The sequence below is a fragment of the Centruroides sculpturatus genome, unplaced genomic scaffold (genome assembly GCF_000671375.1).
Source record: "Centruroides sculpturatus isolate CEXI.00-Female unplaced genomic scaffold, Cexi_2.0 scaffold749, whole genome shotgun sequence".
NCBI classification, from domain to species: Eukaryota; Metazoa; Arthropoda; class Arachnida; order Scorpiones; family Buthidae; genus Centruroides; species Centruroides sculpturatus.
Window position 1 is genome coordinate 98,436 of NW_019385022.1, and position 26,862 is coordinate 125,297.

At 27.0% G+C, this 26,862-nt stretch overlaps 1 protein-coding gene across 1 annotated transcript in view; it reads right to left on the reverse strand.

Moving 5' to 3' along the window:
- The window catches only part of LOC111633552 (2-oxoglutarate dehydrogenase, mitochondrial-like), a 106,536-nt gene extending 80,267 nt beyond the window's left edge, over nt 1-26,269 (reverse strand). Inside the window, exons 1-3 of the mRNA XM_023378141.1 lie at nt 26,160-26,269; nt 25,740-26,042; nt 11,485-11,769 (exon numbers count right to left, since the gene is read on the reverse strand). Coding sequence (XP_023233909.1) covers nt 11,485-11,769; nt 25,740-25,934 — 480 coding nt within the window. The 5' untranslated portion in view covers nt 25,935-26,042; nt 26,160-26,269. The remainder of the gene's footprint in view (nt 1-11,484; nt 11,770-25,739; nt 26,043-26,159) is intronic.
- Nucleotides 26,270-26,862: the final 593 nt, after the last annotated feature.

Sequence of the window (26,862 nt, forward strand, 5' to 3'; positions counted from 1 at the left end):
ACAAAGTCTGGAAGATTATTCCAAAAGTTTCTTGAAAAAGTTCTTCAGTTTGAATCTTCACCCTCTTGGCATTTGGCAATCAAAGGTAATAGTGGATTTTATACCAGTTTATACCAGATATCTTCTCTACACCTTTCAATGTATAGTTTTCTAAGAAAAAGAAATTTCAGAAAAAAATTTTGATTTGGATTGCAATGGGACTGAAAGGATTGAGTCAATTCCTAATCAGAAAATCAGATTTTGTTATGAATGCCCAGCAATATTTAAATGAATGTGTACAATATTGCCTGATTCCTTACATTCAAAAAAACTATTCTCAAACAGAACAAATCTTATGGCCTGATCAAGTATGTCCCTGTATGCCAAAATCATACTGGATTACCTATGACAAGAAAATGTAACCTTCGTCAAAAAGGAAAATCCTGAAACATGACAGAAATTAGACCAACCAATTCTCAAGATAGCCATTTACAAAAAAGGATGAAAGACACAAAATCATAAATCAGCTGGTCAATTGCATAACGTACTGTCTGAAAAATATGAACCAAAGTCTTGTACAGAAACTTGCAATGCACACCCAATTGCAAAATGTGAAACATCATAATGTTAACTTTTATGTGAAATTTACTGCTATCTTCACTATAAGCACATATATTGAATAGAAAATTAATTTTAATATTAAAAAATTCTGGTAACACCTATAGTAATTATTTCACCATTTTAAACAAAATAAAATTTGTTTCATATCAAAATTCAAAATCAATTAGTAAAACAAAATTTTGAAGCAAATTCAAATAAATCAAGCTGAAGAACAAAAATGATGATGATAAAAATCATTCTGAACCTTCACAAAGCTGGTTATAAACAATTAAATAACTCCACGAAACCTTCAAAAGCACCAACACACCATACAGGCAAGCATATACTAATTGATTACAACTGGGGATTAAAGGCTTTATACCAAGATATTACTACTTGCAGAGATTGTTCAATAACATACATGCGTAACCCGTCAGTATATAAGTTATTAAGAAATGGCAAAGACACCATTAATGCCTACAATGCACCCCATTACAGGATTCTCTAACAGCAAAAAAGAATCCCATTAGAGAATCCCATAACAGGGTTGAACACAAGGTAGATTGGGGCCACAACACAAATGCTTGCTAGCCACCTAACCGAGCACCAGGATGACGCAGTGAAAGAAAAGCATACCACAGAGCTCACAAAAGAGTGCTCAAACAGAACTACAACCCATTATGGGCTCAAACAATGCTACCAGGAACTCATTTTCATATGGAAATCTCACCTTACAACAACCTTGGAGCCTTGTAACACTTTCATGCCTGACTTGCTCAGCGTGTGAGTTGCCCTATATAAATAGCTTAACAGTGATATGCATTCTCCATCATACCTTTGACATGGGTGTATATCCATGCATGTGCTGCCTGACATTTCAATATCTTGTGTAATTGAATTTTGATCATACTCATAATGACTTTTAATTTCAATTTACATTAGAATATTGTATTCTATTTTTAAACTTAGTTTGCCTGAAGATGACAAAAATAAGTTAGCTAAAAGCACTAGCAAAAATATAAAACTGTTAATGCTGCACCAAGTGTATATATTTACTTTCTTTTTATGCAAATGAAGGCCTTTCAAAACAGATTTTATATACATACATAATGCATTCTTCAATTCAGAGAATAAAGGGGTCTAGTAGAAAAGTGAAAATTCTAACGAAAACCAAATTGGAAAGCTAAAAGAGGAACTTTGAAAACAGTGACAAGATTTCAATTCATTCTGTAGCTCTGAAACAAAGTTTCATATAGTTGGTTCCATGAAGCTTTGAAAATTAAAATACATATTAAATATCAAAAGAAGCAAGTAATTCTAGACAGAACAAAGCAAATATCACTGGCAAGGACAAAGTCTGGAAGATTATTCCAAAAGTTTCTTGAAAAAGTTCTTCAGTTTGAATCTTCACCCTCTTGGCATTTGGCAATCAAAGGTAATAGTGGATTTTATACCAGTTTATACCAGATATCTTCTCTACACCTTTCAATGTAAAGTTTTCTAAGAAAAAGAAATTTCAGAAAAAAATTTTGATTTGGATTGCAATGGGACTGAAAGGATTGAGTCAATTCCTAATCAGAAAATCAGATTTTGTTATGAATGCCCAGCAATATTTAAATGAATGTGTACAATATTGCCTGATTCCTTACATTCAAAAAAACTATTCTCAAACAGAACAAATCTTATGGCCTGATCAAGTATGTCCCTGTATGCCAAAATCATACTGGATTACCTATGACAAGAAAATGTAACCTTCGTCAAAAAGGAAAATCCTGAAACATGACAGAAATTAGACCAACCAATTCTCAAGATAGCCATTTACAAAAAAGGATGAAAGACACAAAATCATAAATCAGCTGGTCAATTGCATAACGTACTGTCTGAAAAATATGAACCAAAGTCTTGTACAGAAACTTGCAATGCACACCCAATTGCAAAATGTGAAACATCATAATGTTAACTTTTATGTGAAATTTACTGCTATCTTCACTATAAGCACATATATTGAATAGAAAATTAATTTTAATATTAAAAAATTCTGGTAACACCTTTATTAAAACTGAAAGTTTTATCATTAAGTAGTTAAGTAGTTATATAATATTCAAAGAAACAGACTATTTGACAAATAAAAATATTATTTCATATATTTTTTATGCATTAATAATTATATACTAAATAAATGAAAATAATAGCTTTATTTTTTTCAGATAAAAAAGATACTCTCAACATTTTCTTTGTATTTTTTAAAAATGTGTAACAGTGTTCTCCATAAGTCAATTATATCTGATAAAAACATTTTTGTTTTATTTACAATTATTACAAATTATTAAAAATTATTACTAAAAATAACCATACTAGAGACTAGTATACAAATCAGTGTTATAACGCAAGTATAGTTTTGTTATAATTAACTGAGGTTTGTAAGAGTAGCAGCCAGTTAACATTATAGCTCTACCACCTAAAATTTTTTCCTGTGAAGCACACTGATAAAATATAAAATTGATTTTTTTAAATGAGAAATTAAGCCATAGAGTTTTATATGTTTTTTGATCACTTAACAAAGAAACTTTTAGCAAAATTTTAAAATACAGAAATTTTAAAATCTTGTTACATAATTTCATTGACAAAGATTCAAATCAGCTTAAACTGATATTGAATATTTTAATTCTATTTAAGGTCATAACTATATTCGGGCAAATATAGTATATTAAAAAAAAAAACAACCAATGGTTNCGTATGTTGAAACCACTGCTTGTAAATCGAGCTCTAAAACCACATTCAATGAAAGGTGTAGATTTGAATAAATTGCCAGTTCACTGGATGGCAAACAAAAAAGCTTGGGTTACCACAGATATCATTACTGAATGGTTTAATAAATGTTTCATCTTAGAAGTTAGATGCTATATGAACGTCAAAGGTCTCAAATTTAAAGTTCTTTTGATTATAGACAATGCACCTGGCCATCCGGTTATTGGAAAATCAATAAGTTTAAGTTCTGAAATGTATTTGTAATATAAATATAACAAATTTTTTATTTTATTGACATTGATAGTCATTTAATATAAGAAAGTTGTTTTTAAAACCAAATTTATTATAAAAAGAAATACACTATTAAAACTAGTCTTGTAAATAAAAACAATTGGTATATCTTGCTTTTGATCAACAGTTCCAGCTTTTGTATCAGTTTAAATAAACAAAAATTGAAGTGCTTGTGAGATCATCATCAGAAAAAAATTCTTTCAAACAATGCTGCAATGTTACATATTCCAAAAACATTCCAGAAAATGTAAAGAATTAATTGATTTTTTTCTTCACTTTCTAATTAAAATAAATTTAGAACAAATTTGTTGTATTTAGATGCTAGCTAGCTTATTACCAAATATTCTGTTATCAAATATAAAATATGAATTTACACACAAACACATGTAAATTTTTAGGTTTATATGAAATATGTATATATAGCTGATGCCCAAATGATTTAAAACATTACTATTTCAAAATTTCAAAATTTTTTCAAAATATTTTGTGCTTTATCACAAGCATTTTAAACATTTTCCCCATTGTACTAGATATTTGTGAGTAAAATATTACATATAAACTGTACAATCAGCAATATTTTAAGTTGCCCAATAAAAAAGAATTATAGTAAATACAAAAATATTTAAAATTACATATAAAAACTTATTTTTACATTATTCCATTTGGAAATAAATATATTTCTAAATTTTGCATTGTCATAATGCAAATATGCCCATTAAAAGGCTAAAATAGTTATGATAAAACATATTTTGAGTATGATAAAGAGAATAATAAAAGTGCTTTAATTTAATTTTAAGGATATTTATTGCAAATAGCTCTTGTGATGCAAATATAAAAGCTACAGAATATGTAGCTCTGCGACAAGTCTACCTTCTTGACCACAAAATATGGAAACCTTCAGCAACTATAATTTACTCCTAGTGCTCCTATTAATTTACTTGTAAATGTGAGATTTAACTTCAACTTTTTTTCAGTAAGTTACTTAAGCTATTTATCTTATTTTTCAAAATTTTATTTCATTCTTACACACATTAAATTGTTCACACATTTATTGATTTCAATCAAGCTATTCATTTTATTCACTTTTCACATAGAACAGAAGTCTGATTTCCAACTGTAAATATTCTTTTATTTGAAAATTTAAAGATATTTTAATATCTATATTAAAAAAGTAAAGTTCTCCTCTATATGTACAGTACAGATGTAGGATAAAAACTACCTTTTTTTTTTTATTAAAAAGTTACAAGAAATTTATACTTTTACAGTCAAATCTTGGTTTACAAACTTAATTTATTCCTAAAAGTTGTTTGGAAACCAATTTGTTCTCAAACCTAAATAAATTTCCCATAAGAAACAATGTAAAATGGGTTAATCTGTTCCTAACCCTCAAAACAAAACCTGTTTTTTTACCTTGTTAGCTGTATTTCATGCATAAAATGCCTATAAAGACAATATTATATTTATATATAAAATTACTTCATCTATATCTATATTCTATATACACCCAATTCTGTTTTTACCTGACCTTCTTTTACACAATTTTGATTTGCAGTAACACGAATTAGAAAAAAATTTAATTCTCTTTTTACACAACTTATTTTGATTTAACATGATCAACCCAAATTCTAAGAAGAAAATTTTGCTTTACTTTTATTTTTATAATTGCGACATTGGAAACGAGGAATGTAATGTGATTTCCATTTGTGAGAATTCCCTGAATTTTATAACCTCAATATGAAATTTTATCTGCTTTGTCTGCATTTTGAGTTTGGTGTTCAAAGTGAAAAGTACCTTTTTGATGTTTATATTCTTATTTTATATACTGTACAGTACTGTATTTAATTTAAATAATAGCTAGGGATGTCCCTAGAGGTTGTTTTTGGCATACCATGATGACCACCAACAGAAACCAGATTTTTGCTTTTATATATTAGTACTGTAGATATTTTTTTCGGTAGCCCTTACATAATGTCACATAATTCACCTATAAGAAAAGCAAAAAGGAAAGCGATCTCTTTAGATATTAAAATTCAAATTTTAGATTGCATTGCAACTGGACAAGGTGCAACGTCTGTAGGGAAGCATTTTGGTCTACATGAAGCTACCATAAGAACCATCAAGAAAAATGAAGCTGCTATCAGAAAGTCAGTATGTTCTGGAACAAAGTTAAGTGCTAAATCATCATCATACACAAGAGATATTGTCAAAGAGAAAATGGAAAAGCTCTGGTAACATGGATAGAAGATAAATTGCAAAAAAGAATACCAATAAACAGAAATGCCATCAAGCAACAGCATTAAGAATGTATAGACAGATTAACAAAATGGAACCAGGAACTTCATGTGAGTTAAACAAAAAGTATGAATTTTCTGCAAGTACAGGTTGGATGACAGGTTTTATCAAAAGACATGCTTATTACAATATAAAAATTAAAGGTGAAACTGCATCTGCAGATGAATCAGCTGCTAAAGAATTTCCGCAAAAACTTGCTAAAATAATTGAAGTTGGAGGCTACACTCCTGATCAAGTTTGGAATGCAAATGAAAGTGGTTTTTTTTTGGAAAAGAATGCCAAATAGAACTTACATAGAAAAGCATAGAAAAGGGCTGGTGGGTTTAAGGTAGCTAAGAATCATGTGACCTTGTTATTTTGCTCAAATGCTTCAGGAGATCGTATGTTGAAACCACTGCTTGTAAATCGAGCTCTAAAACCACATTCAATGAAAGGTGTACATTTGAATAAATTGCCAGTTCACTGGATGGCAAACAAAAAAGCTTGGGTTACCACAGATATCATTACTGAATGGTTTAATAAATGTTTCATCTTAGAAGTTAGATGCTATATGAACGTCAAAGGTCTCAAATTTAAAGTTCTTTTGATTATAGACAATGCACCTGGCCATCCGGTCTTAGAACATTCAAACGTGCAATTTTGTTTTCTGCCACCTAATACTACATCCTTGATACAACCATTAGATCAAGGTATAATTGCAACATTTAAAACATACTACGTAATGCAAACATTTCAATACATTTAGGACAAACTGAACGATCAAACACTAACAGTCATTGATGTGTAGACGAAATTTTCAATTATGAATTGTATCAATCAAATTTAATTAGCACTAGTTGAATTAAGAACATCAACTTTGAATGCATGTTGGAAAGTTGTTTGGCCAGAATGTATTAAAAACAAAGATCCCATCCTCCCTAATACAACCAAATTTTCCAACATCATAACATTGGCACACACAATTGGCAACGAAGGATTTGATGATCTATCGAGACTCCTGATCCCAAAGAACATAGTGATAAAGACGAAGAAGATCCTGTTCTAAATGCAGATTTAATTTAAAGAAGTCTTGAACTGGCCAGTAAATTGGGTAATCATTTTGTTAAACATGATCCTAATGAGGAACAAGCTGGCAACTTTCAACATAATCTGAAATCATTAATGTCAGAGGACATTAATGATTTCAGATTATGAATGGCCTAGCCAAAACACAAACACAAAGATTAATTACTGAATTTGTTCTTAAATCCACTGAAACATCAGCATTACAGGAGGCTAGTCCTAATTTTGTTCAAGAGATTACAGAAAGAATTTCACCAATGGAGCATGAAGATGATAACCAAGACATTTCTAGTGATAGCAGTAATATTGCAGTCTTATGCAAACATATGCGTTTATTGTCAGAAACTGACAACGAATAAAATCTTTTTATGTGTAACTCATATTATTTTACCTAATTTTTGTGTTCACGAATTAGTGACATGTTTTTTTCCTTTTCAAATGATAATTTACTTTGCATGATACATGTACAATCTTTATGAAATAAAATGTTTAAGATCCTAACATAAAAACTCATGGTTTAATGTATTATTTTTGCTTATTTCTTAGGATTGGAACCAATCTTCTATTTTTCCATAGATGCAATATATTTTTTTACACAAATTTTTTTACATGTATTCTTCGGAATGTATCTATCATGTAAAAACAGAATGAGGTACTTTGTCAATGCTTTGAAATATTGCATTTCAATTTTTATTTTAATTCATTTATTTTATTTTATTCTTAGGATTGGAACCAATCTTCTATTTTTCCATAGATGCAATATATTTTTTTACACAAATTTTTTTACATGTATTCTTCGGAATGTATCTATCATGTAAAAACAGAATGAGGTACTTTGTCAATGCTTTGAAATATTGCATTTCAATTTTTATTTTAATTCATTTATTTTATTTTATTTTTTGTTTCAGTGTAAAGGTCAGTTTTCATTATTAGTTTTAGTTTAATTAATATTTAATATTTATTAATACTAGGTAGCCAGTTAATATTATAATATTATATATTATAATATTTACTGACTACCTAGCTATATTATTAATATAGCTAGGTAATATTATATAATATTAATTTTAATAATATAAAATTATTAATATAATATTATATTAATAATTTTTGTCATTTAATTTAACTTAAGCATATTTAACACAAATTCTTGAATGCCATTTGTATTATGTGAATGTCAGCTAATTCGGATTTCATTAATTAATTTGATTTAAATTCAACTGTGGTACTGTACATACAGAAAAACAGAAATAGTATCTTTCCCACATGCACATTGAAACGTAATTTAGATAGCAACGTCATTGATGATTTATTATATGACATGAGGCAATCTCAATGCCACTAACTTCTAAATCAGTAGGTCCTGTTGTTGATTGGTCAGACTGTCAACTTTCTTTAACACAGAAAGTATAGAAAATTCACCATCTGTGGACAGTTCTTGACAAATAGCTTGTTCAAAAACAGAGTTATCATACAACAACCAGAGCAAATATAGCATTCAAAATTTTGTTCGTAGACCAAATTGTTCATAAACAGGGGTGTTTGTAACTAAAGATTTGGCTATATTAAAATTAAAAACACTTATCCAATATATTACTAGGAAATTTCTGAGTATAACCATTGTGCTTAAAGAGCAGGACATCTTCCAAAAATGTGAAAATGGCTTATCTGGATGGAAATGTACTGACTCATAAGAATGCAGAAAAGTGCATATTATAGTTGATGTTGAATTGCCATTCCATTAGCCTGCAATATATCCATTACAATAAATTGGTAAATATTTTAAAAGCAATTTTAGTATGCTAAATCCAAAGTTGATGCCAGAAGTGTTGTGACTCACACAAAAAAGTTAGAAGGTGATAATCCAGATATCAAGATATCAGAAAACTTTTCTATGATGCAGCATTTGAAAGCATAATAAATATAACAGAAAAGCCTGCAATATGGCAAGTTTTTAAAGATAATGTTATAAAGTGTTTTGATAATAAAAAAAAATCCAAATTACACAAATATAAACAAGAATCTCATTTGCAATGAGTTTGAAACTTTTCTTACAATCTCATCTGGATTAATTTCCCAGAAATTTGAGTAAAGAAGTAGTGCATAGAGTCTATTAAGATGTAAAGGAAATTGAGAGATAATATTAACGATGATGGAAAATCAATATGCTTAGGTTACTGTTGGCTGATTACTTAAACGAAAAAGATTCCAACAGGTACACAAAGGGAGCAAGAAATGGTTTGATTGTTGTTCAGAAAACAAAAAATAAACCATTACACTGATTTTAATGACTGTTGAAAACTATTACAGGGAGATAGAAATATTTTTTGTTAATTCTATACATTCTGTATGGTAGTTTTTATTGAATGAAAATGTATATATACAAATAAGTAATTATTTATTGTGACATCATCACAATGCCAGGCTACAATTTTTAATCATATTTTTAATTTATTTAATTTAAGATATATACTTTCCACTTCAAATTAGTACTGTAGTATCTTGCCTCTGTACATCACACTTTTCTGTTGGCAATGGAGTCATGCTGGTCATCTATATTAATTTAACTCCTTTCAGGGGAAAGTTTTTGAACTGAAATAACATGACTTCCAGTCTGCATTGGAAATTCATGTTTAGGGCCTCCTGCCCCAAACTTTTTCATATATGGTCTTGAATTTCATTTATTTAACACTGTTCTCAAGATTAAGGAAAGACAGACAGATAGGTAGACAGATGGATGACAGTGGGAATTTATAGATCTAAAATTTTTTCAAATTGCAGCCCAATAATTTTTTCAATAATGTTTCCCATGAATATCAGTATTACTGTTTTGTAAGAAGTTCTTACATGATAGAAAATTTCATCTTTTTTGTATCCAGCACATGCAAATTATATAAAATTACTTTGTTTAGTCATGAAATGATCATAAATTTAAATCTGCAAGTTACTATTATTAAAAATCTAATCTTATTTTCTCAAAACTTTTGAATAAACTTAGTTATTCATTTTTTATCTTATTCCTTAAATTTTTCCTTGTAGTTTTTTAAATAAATTTTTAATTCTATTGTATTAAGATATTTTGAATTGTTATTCATTTTTTTAAACTGTGAATGTTGTTTATTTGATTTTTTTGTTCATATTTACATAAGTTGTTTTCAATATTTAAAATGTATATAAAGAACTAAAATTAAGAATTCCATTTCTAAAATTCATAATTTCATTATATAAATTAATTAATATACAGTGTACTGTAACTGTAATAAATTTTCAATAGATATCAGAAAAATTTTAATTCCATTCTTCTGACATTACTTGTGCATGCAGTATGATAGATTCTGAAAAATCATTTCAAATGTATTACTCTACAAAACACTGTTCTTTTGGAAGTACTGTACATGTAGATCTTGATAATGTGATGAGTTTCAGACTGCTACCATAAATCAAATTTCACCTGAAAACAAATCACTTCCTCACTTACCAATGCATATAAAAGCTTAAAAATATATTTAAACTACCATTTATTAAGTACATAATAGTAATAGGTCTACATAGAAATGGTGCAAAAGTAAAAATAATAAACAAAAAGCTCCTGAAACCCACTTATGAGAAAAAAATGCAGAAAGTAATAAAAAAAAGCACCTTACTAGCAAAGTGCCTTAAAGTAGTAAGGTATGCCTATATTTTTATTTATTTTTTTTTATTTACAAGAAAATACAGCAATGTCACAACAATGATAGCTGACCCCCAAGTAACAAACAAACAACAAACCTGTAAAGATAAAAATAAGAACATTGAGCTTCTTTTCCTTAATAACTGTGTACATATAATTCCTGTATACATATAAACATGACATTGAGCCTTTTTTTCCTTTTTCAAAATCTGAGATGCAAGCAAATTTTAACTTGAGTGATTTGGCATAAAAAATATCTCATTTTCATTAAAAATTTATATGGAAAATGGATAAATCTAAAATATAACTTAACAAGCTTCAGTCTTTAGCAGATGATATTTGTAAATAATAATAAATAATCTACAATAGAATGTTTTTTTCTATAAATATTTAAAAATTAGTTTACGTACATTTGCTACAATTACTATTACTTATAAAATTATTATTTACTATAACTGGTATAAAATTGCATATCTATATTTGTATACAATTATCAGGGTCATCAAGAGGGAATGAGCTGCAGATTTTTCCCCAAATTTAGAGAAAATTTAGGGGTGCATAGTGGTTTTTACCCTTATAAAATTTGTTATTTTTACTAAAAGAAAATAAAATCTTTAAGACTACTTTTTATCAATAAACAAACATTCTACACATTTCATTTGTTTAAAATACCATGAAAAGAGAGGCCTATTCTACCTCCAGGTCTCATACAAGCTCTAGATGACCCAGACAATTACTATTGCTTATTAAAATATTTGTCATTCTAATCCTCAAATTATTAGAACCTACATACATTGATTTACAATTTATAAAAATAAAATAACTTTTTATTTTCTAAATACCTGATAAGATCTAATAATGGCCTGTACAGAAAGATGATCATCAATGTCTCGAGGTGCTATATGAGAAGTATCAGTTGGAGTCAAAGCAGCAGTTGGAGCTTGTGGAATGGTTGCAGGCCAAGTTGGTACAGGTGCAGTACCAGCTGCTGCAGGTACATAATAAGGCATTCCAGGGGGAAATGGATAATACGGCATAGGTGGAGCAACAGTAAATGCAGGTGGGCTTTGATATGCTTGTCCAGGTTCAGCACCTTTTGTTGTACTTTTAAAGAAAGTGTCCCATGACTAAAATTTAAAAACACGTTAAATTTTTATATATGAAAATGAGGAAAAGTATTAAGGTAATAAATAAATGTAATTAGTATATTGAAATTAATTATTGTATTGAAAAAATTTATATATTCATTTATTAACTATTATTATTTTCAAAATTAAAAAATATCAAAGAAAACAAAGACAAAGGTAATAAAATAATATTCTTATTTTTACATGCATCTTCCACTTAATATTTTCCTAAAAGAACATCTTTTACTCTTTAATACTCAAATGTCATAAAAAGACATATCTCTCAATATGACACTTTTTGGAAAATATTTATAAAATAAAAATTTACATTTATGTCCCAAAATAATATGCAGAAAAAGACACATGTTACATTTCAAATATAACTGGTTAAATGTTATAACAACATGTACAAAGTAACCAGAAATAAACTATGCATCTTAAGTAAAGCTCAAGAAACATCACAGAATCATATCATATAAACATTTCCTACAGCAGAAAACCTAAACATGCTTTCAAGTTGTCACTAACAGTAGTCAGTCAATTCTCCAATTTACAGAAATGTCAAAGACATTGTTAAGAATGTGTTAAAATTTATTCCTAGTTTTTTACCATAAATTTTTGTCTGTATCTTTAAAAAAATTATTTTATTGATGTGCACTATTTGTCAAGCTGTATCACAAACATAGTTTGTTGTATAGCATACAGATTGTCTATGTTATTGCATACAAAGAAATTGTTCATTAACAGCTATATTAACTGTTTCATGATCAAAATATTTAAACTAGGATATAAAATGCTTATAGTTTCTATATTGTGTTGGAAAGTTCATAATGCCTTACATAGACATTGTTTTCGTTACATTTTCAAAAATGAATCAAGAGTGTTGTGTTGAGCAAAACTAAATCATTCAATAAATAAAATTTTATTGATAATAGTTAAAAGATTTTAACAGTCATTTAAACAGTGCAGTAATATCAACTAATAATTCAACTATTGATCTAAGTTTTGAATTTTGAATTAAAAATTAGAAATTTTAATTATTTTTATTTATTATTTTATATATATTTTAGATATTTTCATTTATCATACTAAAGTATTAGCCAAACTATTAAAAACAAAATTCCGGGTTTTAAATATTTTGGGCTTTGTCCTAGAATCTGTTCAGTTCAGATAATGTACTGTATTATGTCAATTTAATGTCATTTTTAAACTTGTTCAAAGTAAAACTGAAAAGAGAGAATGTCAGACAGACATCAAAGTGAGTGCAAAAGAATGTGTAATGTGTGAAAAAATGTGTATTTGTATACATTTTCTGTACAAATGAACAGGGAACCAATAATAATAGTAGTCAAATAATATAATTTAACAGTTGTCCACTAGCATAAAATTTAAAGTGACCACACCCATTATTCTGAATGTATGATAATAGGAAACTATCTTTATGAAATTCAATATTAATCACTCAAAACATAATTTTAACAACCTTGAGAAATATCACTTTTTGGAAATATCCAGTAAGGAATGTTCTCTAAAAATGATTTCTCTTTTGAAACAGGATAATAATAAAAATATGATAATTAGGGATAGACCAAACAGAAGTTTTTGGCCGAATACTGAATAATTATTCAGATATACTCTGTTACTATTGCTGAATGCCAAATATTCTCACCTTTCTGACTAGTGAATACCAAATATTCAGCCAAATATCACCTAATTTATTTGAAACTGCTTAAACAGAAGCATTAGAATAAGGTGGAAGGCAGTTTTCTACTCAATAATAAAGATTATGTACATTTTTATCTCTTAAAAATTATTATTAACGATGTAAGAAAAGGAAAAAATTAAATCTTGCCATTGAGTCCATCATTTTTTGGCAGCCCCACTAAGTAGTGTATTTAGTGAATGTACAGTGTGTTCAACAATGCTGAAAGAATTTATGACAACCAGCAAAATCACTTACTTCCTATGAATGCATTAATGATTTAAGAAGCATTAATATTTCTTCATTACAATTTAGAAACTCTTCAATTGTGATTATTAAAAAATATTCACTCATGTTCATTTATTAAAATTACATTTATTTTGAAAAGAAATAAATATTTTTAAATATCTGAAATTTTAAATGTTATTTTCATTGTATTTTGTGTTTTATTTTTTTTTTCTTCCTTTTCTTTCCCAAACTAAAATGAGATTATTTGGCCAAATAGTTTGGCTTTGGGGAAGTATTCAATCAAAATATCAAATATGTGTTTAGTATTTGACCAAATACAAAACATTTAATTTGCAGTCAAATGTGCCTTCATACCAAATAATGCAAAATATTCAGTCCAACACAAATAATAATTTAGTAAATGATATTCAATTAGACTGAATACTACTTACTAATTTTGCTTTTTGAATCAGAATATTTGAAAAGTCAATAAGTAGTAAGCAATTTTTTCTTTAAAGATCATTTTTTGCTATATCTCATTTCATATTATGACATGAATGATAATCATATTAAATGTGATTGCTGAAAAAACTAAAAAATGTTTCCATTTTTATTACAATAATTCATTAAAATGCAAATTTTTCAATCATCTATCAGATTTGATTATTCTGAAGAAAACTAATCAGATGAAAGCAGTTATTGTATTTTTTGCCTTGTGCTTTTCCACTGGAACCTAGTTAACTGAAATTAGTTGAGAAAAAATTCTAACTTCAAGTTAAAAAGTTTGGCTAAAATTCAAGATTTTGTGCATTGGTTTATTGGTGGCCATAATAAGCTAGCCATATGTTATTTCCATGAGTCTTATTATGTAGAATTGTCATATCAATGTAAACTGGTGTTGTCCAAAAACTCAAAAATGCTTATAACTCTTATGATTGTTAAATTTTTAAAATTTTGCTGTAAAGGTTAAAAATTTTAATAGAATTGAACTGTAATTGTTTCTAAAATTAATTTACTTATTATGCCAGCTAATCAAAGAAATCCATCAACATTCAAATAAAAAACAGCAGGTTTGAATTTTTAGTTATACATGGTTTCCACACTTTATAAAAAGTTTCTGATTAGTTTATTCAATAAATAAAATAATTAATATTCATCTAATGAAAAAATTAAAATTCTGAAGAGTTTATGAAACTACTATACCAAAACCCCATTTGAGTTAAACAGTTTGATGAATTTGAGTTAACCAGTTTTATTTAACATGTAAATCTCTATGCTGGACAATCAGGGAATGAAAATGATTTGAAGTAAATCCAACTTCAAGTTATCCTGCTTCAAGTTAACCAGGTTCTGTTCTATTAAAAAAATTTAAGTTAACATTGCAACTGACATCTTATTTCCTACAAGTAGTATAAAAGCAATGCATAGGCTATTTCAAGATCTCGTCAATCATCTATCCTTCTTAAATTATTTATATAACAAATAAATAAGTAAATGTCATTAAGTTTTCCTGAATGATTTTGAAAGAAATTATTAGAAAATTATAAAAATATTTTTTGTAATTAGATACAACTGTGTATTTGTAACTATAGAAAAAAAATTTCTATTCCAATATGATATCTATTATTTATCCTATTATTTGTCATAAACTATTAAAGATGGTCCATAAAAAATAAAGCAAATGTAACCTTAAATGACAGTATCCTATTTTAATACAACATATAATCTATAAAAATATTTTGATACAAGAATTCTCTTATTCTAAGCTAAAATATATGTAAATAAAATAAAATTAGAGACTATATTTTTACTTGCAAAATTATATTGAAATAAAACAAATATAAATGAAATTCCAGCATAATTTAATGCAGATAAAATACAAACACTTTCAATCTACATAGGAGATCTTCTTCAGGTTAATGTGTTCCAAAATAGACTGCGAGGAAAGGAACATTTTAAAATTATTTGAAAAACTCAATATAAATAATATAAACAAAACTAACTAATAGTTCATAATCATATATTAAGTATACAGCTTAGATTCTTTTTATGTAAAATGCAAATTTATGAACCTTATAAATGAAATTCCAGCATAATTTAATGCAGATAAAATACAAACACTTCCAATCTACATAGAAGATCATCTTCGGGTTAATGTGTTCCAAAATGGAATGTGAGGAAAGGAACATTTTAAAATTATTTGAAAATGCTCAAATAAATAAAAAATTCACAAGTGTATATAATGTAATATATAATAAAATATAAGTATAAATGAGAATTTACAAAAAACTTTTTTAAAATTTTTTTTTATATTGACTGTCATTGTTAGTATAAAGATTGTGGCATAAGTTAAGCATTTTTCATCCTTGAAATTGATGCAAAAGCCCCTTTTTTCAGATTTGAATATCTCGAGCTTCTAGTGCCCTAATTTGGTCGTCATGCTTAGATCATCGTATAATGGAAGCTTTGTCTAGATAGGCTTGAATGTCACTGGAACACACTAATTAACCTGAAGATGATCTATGTACATCGAAAGCATTTGTATTTTATCTGCATTAAACTTTGCTGGAATTTCATTTATAAGGTTCATAGATTTNTATAAATATAAAAAACAAACACTTAAAGAATAGTGTTATATTTGTACTTTGTAATAAATATATTATTTGTACTTTGTACTTATGTTTTACATGCTTGTGCATATTTCATAAAGTGGTAGCATATACAGCAGAGAATATTCAGAATAATTTATTGTAATCATTCTTTCTGCTGGTCTTTATAAATAACTTTTATTTGTAAAATGTTTATTTATTTTTTTAACTAATTCTGACTTTAAATTGACTGAATAGTTAATTTAATGTAAAAATTTTATAATTGTAAAAACATTCCCGAAAAAAGAAAATCCTTAAAAAATCACATTAACCACTTTAACGTTTTCAACTGTATTTTACCAAATTTTCTCAGAAGAAATTTTATAAACATTTAGAAATATCTTATCAAAAAACTATGCAAATTTTTAATAAATGTCATTTTTAAAATTCTTACTTTTAATGCATTAAATGCAGTTCCTGCTTAGTTTCATGTTTAAAATTTGTATTGGTTGTATATTACTAAAGTTTGAGTAAACTTTTTAGCTTCAGATTTTATATGAAATGTGCTTAATAAAAATAATAGTAACTATAACAGATTGCAAAAAATTATGAAGTTATACAGCAATCTAGTAATCCCTTAACTAAACCAATAAATGAGCCATTTATTTTGAAAGTCCATTTTTCTTTAAACTGAAATATTTAATAGTTTGCATTTTAATTAATTTTAAAATATTGGTAACTGATAACATGGTAATATAATGTTTTTGTGTTTCTAAAAGTGTTTACTTTACTTAACCAATCAGTATAATAAGCATTATTTAAAAAATAACATCTTTTTGTTGGACATAAATGGATTTAGGCCACTCAAAATCATGAAATAATTTTTTAATTTTTTACAAAACTTCAGATGTTAACAAAGTTCAACACATTTATCCACTATCACAGGTCCGTCGAAAAGACACCTTGCAACGAACTAACTCTAAAGTCCTTTACAGCCCAACGAGACGAAACAAGATTCGGGAACAGCTTAGGCGAACTAAGACCAAACGTGAGTCCACTTTCTGAGTCCATGGTGAACTGAACTTCCCGCCACAACTCAATCCTTTTATAGGATTGAAGAAGAATTGGATTCCACCAATCAGCACTTAGCAGCTCTACAAGACATCCGCCGATGGTGTGATGTCTCTCAACCAATCAGTGGTCGAGTTTTCAAAAGTGGTCCGATTGCTGTTCCTATGGCGACAACCGTCGTTTGTTGAACGATTGGAAAAGCGCGGGAAAACCGTACGCCAAATGATTTTTATCCCAACATCCCCCAAATGAAAAAAAGGCACAGTTAAAAGAAACACATGGATTAATGCTGAATGGAGTACACGTCTGTAACTATGTTTCTCAAATTTCCACTGCAAGATGGTGCTTATTGTAGCACCATCTCATCTAGGCAGGAAGCGTATTCACAGGTCAACTCAGCTCACCTACCAAGACCTCAGTTCAGCATATCCAAATAGCTGAGCTGAGCTGAGCTGAGCTGAGCCTTGCCAAACTCTAATGATTATCTTTGCAAGTAACAATTAGTTTCATTAAAATTCATCTAGAAAAATTCTTTAACTCAAAAATTTCTTTTAATAAGTGTTTTCAAGGCTCCTTAAAATATATAAAGCTACTTTTCATATAATAATTTGTACATTAAGTAGTCTTAAAATTGTTTAAATTAATTATTAATTATCTGAGCACTATAAATATCTCTTTTAGGACTTATCAAACACTATCGAAAACTCACTCAGACTGATGAACATTAAGTATTTATTTGTGACTATTTGTAATTATCTGAGTGAGTTTTCAATAGTGTGTGATAAGTCCTAAAAGAGATATTTATAGTGCTCAGATAATTAATTAATAACAGTGGGACAAGAAGCATGATGATATTTCATAATGTCTAAATTGAGTTCATTATTATATATTTTATAACTATTCACTACTTAAAAAACTAGATTTAATTATAAATAATGAAATGATACCAGTAATATCCAGCAGTTTACTAAACAATAAACAAATGTTTGTTTTGTTACTATTTAGTAAATTACTGGATATTACTTTTATCATTTCATTATTTATATATTTTATTTCTGTTGGTAATGTAAAATATTTTAATTTTTCATTAGGCTATATAAAAATTTAAACTGCATTTTATGGGTTTTATACAATTACAATTTTTTTAAAATGTTTTCATAATTAAAGTTTAAAGATTAAAATATAAAAATGAATTTCATGACTTTTTATTTATACTATATGTCTCAACAATTTAGCAATCACAAGTAAAAAACAAAAATAGTGGGAAGCATTTCATAGGACATAACAAATATTAGTTATTGCCAAGTGCATATATTTCAAAATTTTTGTTAAAACTAATAAAAAAATATTATTTCTGAATTTCAAAGTAATAATTATAATAGTGGTTTTGAAAAATATCAAAAATTATAGAAATCAGTATGTAAAATTAAAACTTTTGAATGTTAAACATTTTATTACAATTTGTTTCATGTATCTTGGTCAGGGAATGCATAGTACTCAATTGGAGCTCTATTAGTTTTATAAAGTTCAAGAGCCCCATTCTGGTAATGCACAGTGAACTTGTCATATTGTTGATAAACAATCTGTTCTCTTTTCTAAAAAAAATAGATTGGTCTCTGCTACTGATCATTTTTACAGCTCTGGCAATATTCATGAAATGAGCTATAAACATTTTTTATTTAATGCAAGTAAATTACATTTTATTTTTGAGTCCATCTTTTTCTTTCTTTCATTTGCAATATTTAAAAATTATCAACTGATTTTATTCAAATAATAAATCACCCTCAAATAGTTAAAAAAAAATCATCATCCTAAAAGAATGAAATAATAATCACAATTAAATAGTAAACAAGACTATTATTCAAGAATTTCCAAAAACTTAGGAAACAATGGTAAAATTAATAAAGACCTTAAACTTATGGTAGCTAAGTACAGTATTTATTTATCAAACAAACTTTACTAGAAAATAAAACATGTAAAATGTACAATACAAAGTAGGTTTAGTTTTTATTTTATTATTACTGGTATATAGAAAGTAGCACTTATTATAAAGAAACTAGTTGCCATATCAAGTATAATTTATTTGAATCGATGTTTTTAAAAGAAAAAACTATACAGTAACTCTTGATATTTACAAGTTTAGGTTCCTTGGAAATCTTACAAATACCAAATAGGAAAACCAATGGGAAAAATCAAGTATATTCCTGTGGGTCAAGCTATTGTGGCTGAGCAGAAGCATATTGATATCTCAGGAATATTTAAACTTTTATTCACTCAATTGCTTATTGATTCAATAAGCAAATAATAATTATTAATGTTTATTTTATTCACATTTTTTTATTCATGTTATATTAAAAACATTACTCTTATATTTTTAGACAATTATGGAAGAGTCAACAGCTTAGTGAAACTAAGTTAATGTTGCTTGATGGACTGTTTTATTCATTTCATTCAAAACTTCAGTATATGAAAATCAGGCTGCTTCCAAAACTTACTTAAGACTGTATTCAGTAATATTGTTTGATTTTTGCAACTCCTTCCGCAAGCTATAAACAGTGCTTTATATATATTTTTGAAAGCTTATTCCTTTATTCCTGTTCATCATCTTTCTCCTTTCAATCATGGAAATTTCTGTAACCATCATGTACAGTTCCTCATTTCTTGGCTCAGCAGCTGTCTGGTATAGTAAGTTCTCAAAATCATCTAATAATTTCAATTTGATAGTATAATAGTCACTGTATATTGCTTGGTTGTGTCAAAAAAAAACAAAAAAACAAAAATTGGAAATACAAAGAGTACATTTTTATAAGTACAATACTGTAATTGAAATATTGCAAAAGCAACACAAATGTTTCATGAATAGGCATGTAAATAGTCACAACTTTTCAATCACAAATAAGCAAAAGCATAAATATCAAGAGTTACCTTATTTTATATATTAGGCATTCTCTTAAAATATAACCATCTCAATGATCATTATTTTTGTTGTTATAATACAAATGTGAATATCTAGAATAGGGATGATGAATCTTTTTGAGCCTGCATGCTATATAATAAGCATACTTAGCTTTAAAGACATTTATGCATGTTAAAGTTTTAGACTTTGAATAATAATATTTAAAGAAATTAAAGAAATATGCTTTAATTGGAATGAGTGTAAAAAAGTTGATTTAAAAAAAGGTGATCAGGTGATAAACCAAAAGGACTGATTGAAAAAGACCAATGATAAATTGAAATTGTGTGATGTTACATGCCAGATGATTTCTCATGTGCCACTTTAGGCATGCATGCCATAGGTTTGCCACCTCTGATCTAGGATAAGCAATGTATTATTAAATATATTGATGAAAGGAACTTGAAAATTTTAACAAGAATACAGTCGACCTCCCTATAACATGGTAGATACGTTCCGGTTTTTATGAATCCATTTTCTACGAGTCCAGCCAATCACAACCCAGCACATATGCAGTTTACGGACTACGGCTGTTTGAAAGGTTTCTTCCATAAAATTAATCGATTCTAGACTAATTCGATTCAACATTTCCAAAATACATATAATTTTTTGGAAATAATCCATATAAACTATGCTATAAACAAAAAATTGTAGGATTACTTACTGAGTGTGTACCATTCGATCACGCCATTGCTTAAGCTTGTTTCGTCGTGGAGCTTGTCATTGAATGGTGCTCGCATGCTTCCTGATAATTTATTTTTTTGCGAAAAATTCACTGAACTTTGGAGACATCATTAATATAAATATAATTTTTATGGACATTAAATAAGAAATGGTTTTTAGTAGGTCCGCTGCTCGTTTAAACTCAACGGTTTGTACAATATCCGCTATTGGTCTAGATTCGACCAATCCTGTCGCGACACAAGTCGGCAATGACGTTTTACTGAATTATAGGAGTTTTTTTTTTTTTAGCATGTTTGTACGAATAATGTAGTAATTTTTTCATTGTGATATAGGAATCCAAACTATAGGAACCCGTGTTATAGAGGGTTTAATGTATTGTGTTTAATATATGATTTTATGTTTTAAAAATCAAATCATGAAATATTAAATAATATGCATAATTCTAAATTATCAGACATTAAAATCCTACTTAGCTTAAAGTTAATAAATAAACTAACAATTCTATTCTAGTTTTATTCTGGATAACCACAATACTTCTATTCATGATATTAAACTAGAAGAAAACTTTAGTTTCAACAATATAAAAATAATTATATGATCATCAGTTCAAAAATTATCAGGTAGGTTCTAGAAGTAGCATGATTTAATTTTGATGTTTGAAGTTCTGTTCATAAATAAAAAGCTATATACCAGTAGACCTATCACACATACATCAAAGCATACAACTGAATGTGAAACAATCATAAAAATAGATACTTTTAAAGAAATTTAATGTTTGAAAAAAGAAAGTGACTATTATGTTTGAAGTTTCAGTTAACTTTTGAGAAATAATTTATATAAATATCTGTATAATAATATTAACTTATCTACATTTTTTCTAAATGTTTTCTTTTAAAAGTAATATTTAGTTGCTCTATCCAAATATTGTTATTTTCTACTAAATTAATTATCATTCTAATTCTAATGAATAATTATTCTATTGCCTGTATAATTTAACAAAAAATTGTTAACATATCAGGTCATTAATAATTTTTATACTGGATAATTCACAGATTATTTCTGAAGGTCATTTTGTACCTGATGTAATATTTTACTAGAGATAAAAAATATGACACTGTAAAAGTTTTTTCATATTAAAATTATAAAAAGTATATTAATATGTAATGAATCTTACTATATGTAGTTCTGGAAAATTAATCCATTACATAATAATGGAATAATTTTCTAGAACTATTATACATGGATGTTTTATGACATAATATAAAAATTCTGGAGATGTGTTTATACATAATGCCCATGTGTGCATATACAGTACATATATACAAACAAATATATTTTTCTAAATGTGTATGTATGTATATACAGTCCATTTAAAAATTATAAACACACCCAACTTTTTTCAATAACAAAAACATTAACAATTGTAATTTATTTATTATATTAGTATGTTGTTTACAACATTAATTTAAACATTTTCTGAAATTTTATAGCAATCTGACAATTACAAAAAAAATTATCACAGTTTTCAATTTTTGATTGTTTCAAAAGTATAAACACATGTACACAAAAAAACAATTTGTGGTGTTTTAATATTTTGTAGGTTCACCATTTGATTTAATTATTTCAAATACTCTATCAGGCATACATTTTACTAGTTTTTGAAGTTGTTCTTGTTTAATATTTTCTCAACAATCCATGATAGCTAATTTCAGTTCATTTACAGTATTATACTGTCTGTTTTGGCCATAAACAAGACGACTCAATGTCCCAAACATTCTCTATCAAGTTCATATCAGGGCTCCATGATGGCCAATCGATTATATTAATTTTTTTCAGCAAACCAATTTTTAGTTGACTTTAATGTATGAATGGCAGCATTATCCAATTGGAATTGCCAATTTTATCCCCCAATAAGTGATCCAAAGTTATTAAATTTTGATACAACAATTCTTGATACTTTTCTAAATTCATTCTACCTTCTACAAATATATCTGTTTTACCTCCCCATCCAAATCCTGCCCACACCATCACAGATCCTCCACCTTGCTGTCTGCGCAATCTGACTTTTTCATTCTTCCTCAAATCATACCAGTAGTGACTATAACCATCAGGATCATCCAAATTCCACTTTTTTTCATCTGAAAAGACTATTTGTTTCCACTCCTCTTTCCATGTCATCTTGTATTTGGCCCACTTTAGCTGTTTTGTGCAATTGTGTTAATTTTGGTTTGGCAGCCATTTTTGTAAATTTGGCATTTTTATGATTATGCATACATCTCCATACAGTTGCTGGTGAAACTGCAATTGGCAATGTTAATACTGCTTCTCTGACAGACAACTTGTTGACCATCAGTAGCTGAAAAACCTTTCTTTCGTTTCTAGGAGTAAGGAGTTTAGGCCTTCCACATCACTTATTTCTGCCATAATATTCACCCTAAGTTAACACATTTCTCACAGCATGTGTGAATCAATTTATAGCTGCCAAAATTTGTCTTAGAGATTGTCCTGGTCCTTTTTGTTGGCAAATTTCAAATATTTCCAACTCTGTTAGTGTTTTTCCACGAGGCATTGATTTAAATCACAAAAAACCATTTAAAATTGGCACCATGTTTTTAATAATAATTGTCACTAGAGGGAAACGGAACTATATACATATAAATACATATATACATATTAAGAAAATTGACTTTTTCAGACAATATTCATTTAATGTAGATCAAGTCACATATAGTCAAACAAATATGATATGAACAAAGTTTTTAAACTAATTTTACAATTAATTTATAGATTTTATACATATTTTATTAAAAATTGAAATTATTTTTGTAAGCAATAATAAAATTTTGTCAAATATTGTTAGTAAAAGTACTTTTGTATAAGAAATTTTATCAATAGAATTCTAAATTTAGAAATTATGCATTTAAAATGCTCAGTTACAATGTATTTTAGTCAAATATTTTATCTGTATACAACAGTGTATTCAGTTCCAAATGTATAAGTAGTTATAATAGCCAAATGTATTACAAAAAAATTATAATAATAATCTTATAAAACTGATAATTTTTATTAAATTATTCAGAATTAGAAAAATTAGTTCAAATTTATGATAATGATATAAATATATAAATATAAATATTTATGATAAAGTATTATAGGTCAAATATTCTTTTAACTTTCTGGTCTATAATTTATGAAGTTAAAATATGAAGTTATAGTCATATTTTCATACATTAATTTTTGTGCAAGTATTTTGTAAAATTTATAACAGTAAAATAAGACATCAAAATATGAGTTGTTAATAATGATTATAACAAAGTATCTTAAGCAAACTTGTTCAATCTGAATTTCTAAACTCTCCAAGTTACAAAAAACTTAAAAAGACATACTGTATACCCTTCTAATAAAATGAAGAGAAGAGCTTTAAAGCAAACATCACAGTTTGGTATTTACTAAAGCATTAAACTAAAAATATCCATGGACCATTACTGTTTCAAATTACTATTGTTTTAAACCACTATATTGTTTTATTAAGTTTAAAAATCAAATTTACACAATTTAAATTCATTATTATCATTAAAAATATTTTATTTATTTTATTAAAATTTAAATATATGCATATATATTTAAGTAATTTAGTTATCATATTAAATATGAAAAGTCTAGCAGTATCAGAAAACTAACAATTGATTACTTTATTTCTAATTTCCATTTTTAATTACAATTTCATCATTTCATTTAATTATCAAATTAAAATATACCAAAACAAAGAAGAAACATTTCAAAATAAAAAGAATGTGTTTGTCCTTTTCACACATCTTAGTAACACAAAAATCTCATGGAGGCTCTTCTCTACCTCAATATATAAAACTTGTTGGGAAAAAAAAAAAAGCAAAAATCATATCTCTAGTGATGACACAATGTAAAAACATGTTGATGCGCTATTTAAACTCAATTGAAATTGTTGTAAATCTAAACATTCAAATGTATTTTTAAAGTTATTGTTCCTCAGGTATCAGATATTTTGATAGTTGAAATAAAAAAAATTTACAATGCCATAGAATTATTTTGATTATCTCACCAATGTTATTACTTCATATAAGCTAATAATATCTCATTCTATATAAATAGTTATTCTTAAAATAAACTAAAAATTTTTCTTATAATATTCTAGTAAAAAATCTGGTATTAAATTTAAAATTCTTCTTATAGTCCAAAGTAATATCCTCATACATAAAGCAATAATAATTATATACTAATAAATAAGTAAATCTTCGCAGTATTTACAATAAAATGCTTTTTTTGAAGTCTCGAAAATCAATTAAAACTTTTTAATCGAACGATATCACTCATTAGTAACGTTGCCTTCAAGTATATTATCCGAATAACACTGATCTAAATTTCTGTCTCGGCATAACCATTACATAAACTAAATAAGCCATTTCTACGTTATGAATAAACATGTAACCTGAAATACGTGGAAGCCTAATTTGTTTTGGTAATATAAAGAAAATAACCATGTTATTATTAAAAACACACTTATTACATAATATAGTTGTAAAAAAACTTAACTTAATGAAAAGATATATATTTACAGATGTAAATTTATAAAAACATATTGTAGATAATTAATAAATTTACATATTTATTAAATTCTAACTGTATATATAGTTTTCTCATGTTATGAATATTTATGTATTATTCAAATTTCATGTATAAATGTTTGGTTGATTGAAAAAATATATACCTTGTGTACACTTTTAGGATCTTTGATCCACGCTTTATACATTTCTTCTACGTAAACAGAGGAACTGCCATTGAGAAATGATTCTTGAGCCGCTCTTTCCATATAACATCGTCCAAGAACAACACCAAACTTTCCTTTATTCACAAAGGACCACATGGGTCCGAAATTTATAGCAAACGTCCTAACTCTTTGCATATTTAAAATGTCTTAATCGGAAACTTCGTTTCCGAAGTCACCCAAGAGCAGATATTTATAAACTCAGTTCGAAAATAGGATCTACCGCTACTGGATTTCCAGCGTCACCTGTAAAATAATCAATTTATTTAATTATTACTTATTCAACTTTATATACAATTCAATATCATTTTTTTAAAATAATAAATCATATGTTATGAATTTATATAATGTATATATTCTTACTTGTATTGATGCACTTTCCCACTTATTGCAAAACTGACCGTGACGTCAATAAATGTCTTCGTTAATGAAATGTCAGAAATAGCGATTCGAAGTAAAACGGAAATTTCTCTGCTCTCGGTTTAAATTATATTTATTTATTTATTTTTATAAACGTTTTAATTTTAATTTACTATTTTAATTAAAAAAAATTATTTTTTTATTATTGGTTTTTTTTGGTTTCGTTTTTTAGATAGAAATTTAATATCCGTTTATATAGAAAAAAAACGAATAAAAAATATTCTAGTATCGTTTAATTTTAAGGATTTCTTTTGTAAAATCTAGACTCGGTGATTTTTCGTGGTTCTAAAATGACGAATTCCAAACGAAAATCGTAAAAAAAAAAATCGCTTAGTAATAAACGAAATTACATATTTTTGTAAAAATACACAGCACGTTAAAAAAATAAATATAATTGCAATGACAAATGTAAAAGTGTAATGAAATACATACAGTAGAGCGTCGTCTAAAATGACGAATTCCAAACGAAAATCGTAAAAAAAAAAATCGCTTAGTAATAAACGAAATTACATATTTTTGTAAAAATACACAGCACGTCACTTTGATTAGTCTCAATGCAATTTTGCAGTTTAAACAGTAATTTCCTAAATCATAAATATATTTTTCTTTATGTTTTATATAGTTTATAGACATCATAACTCAGGAT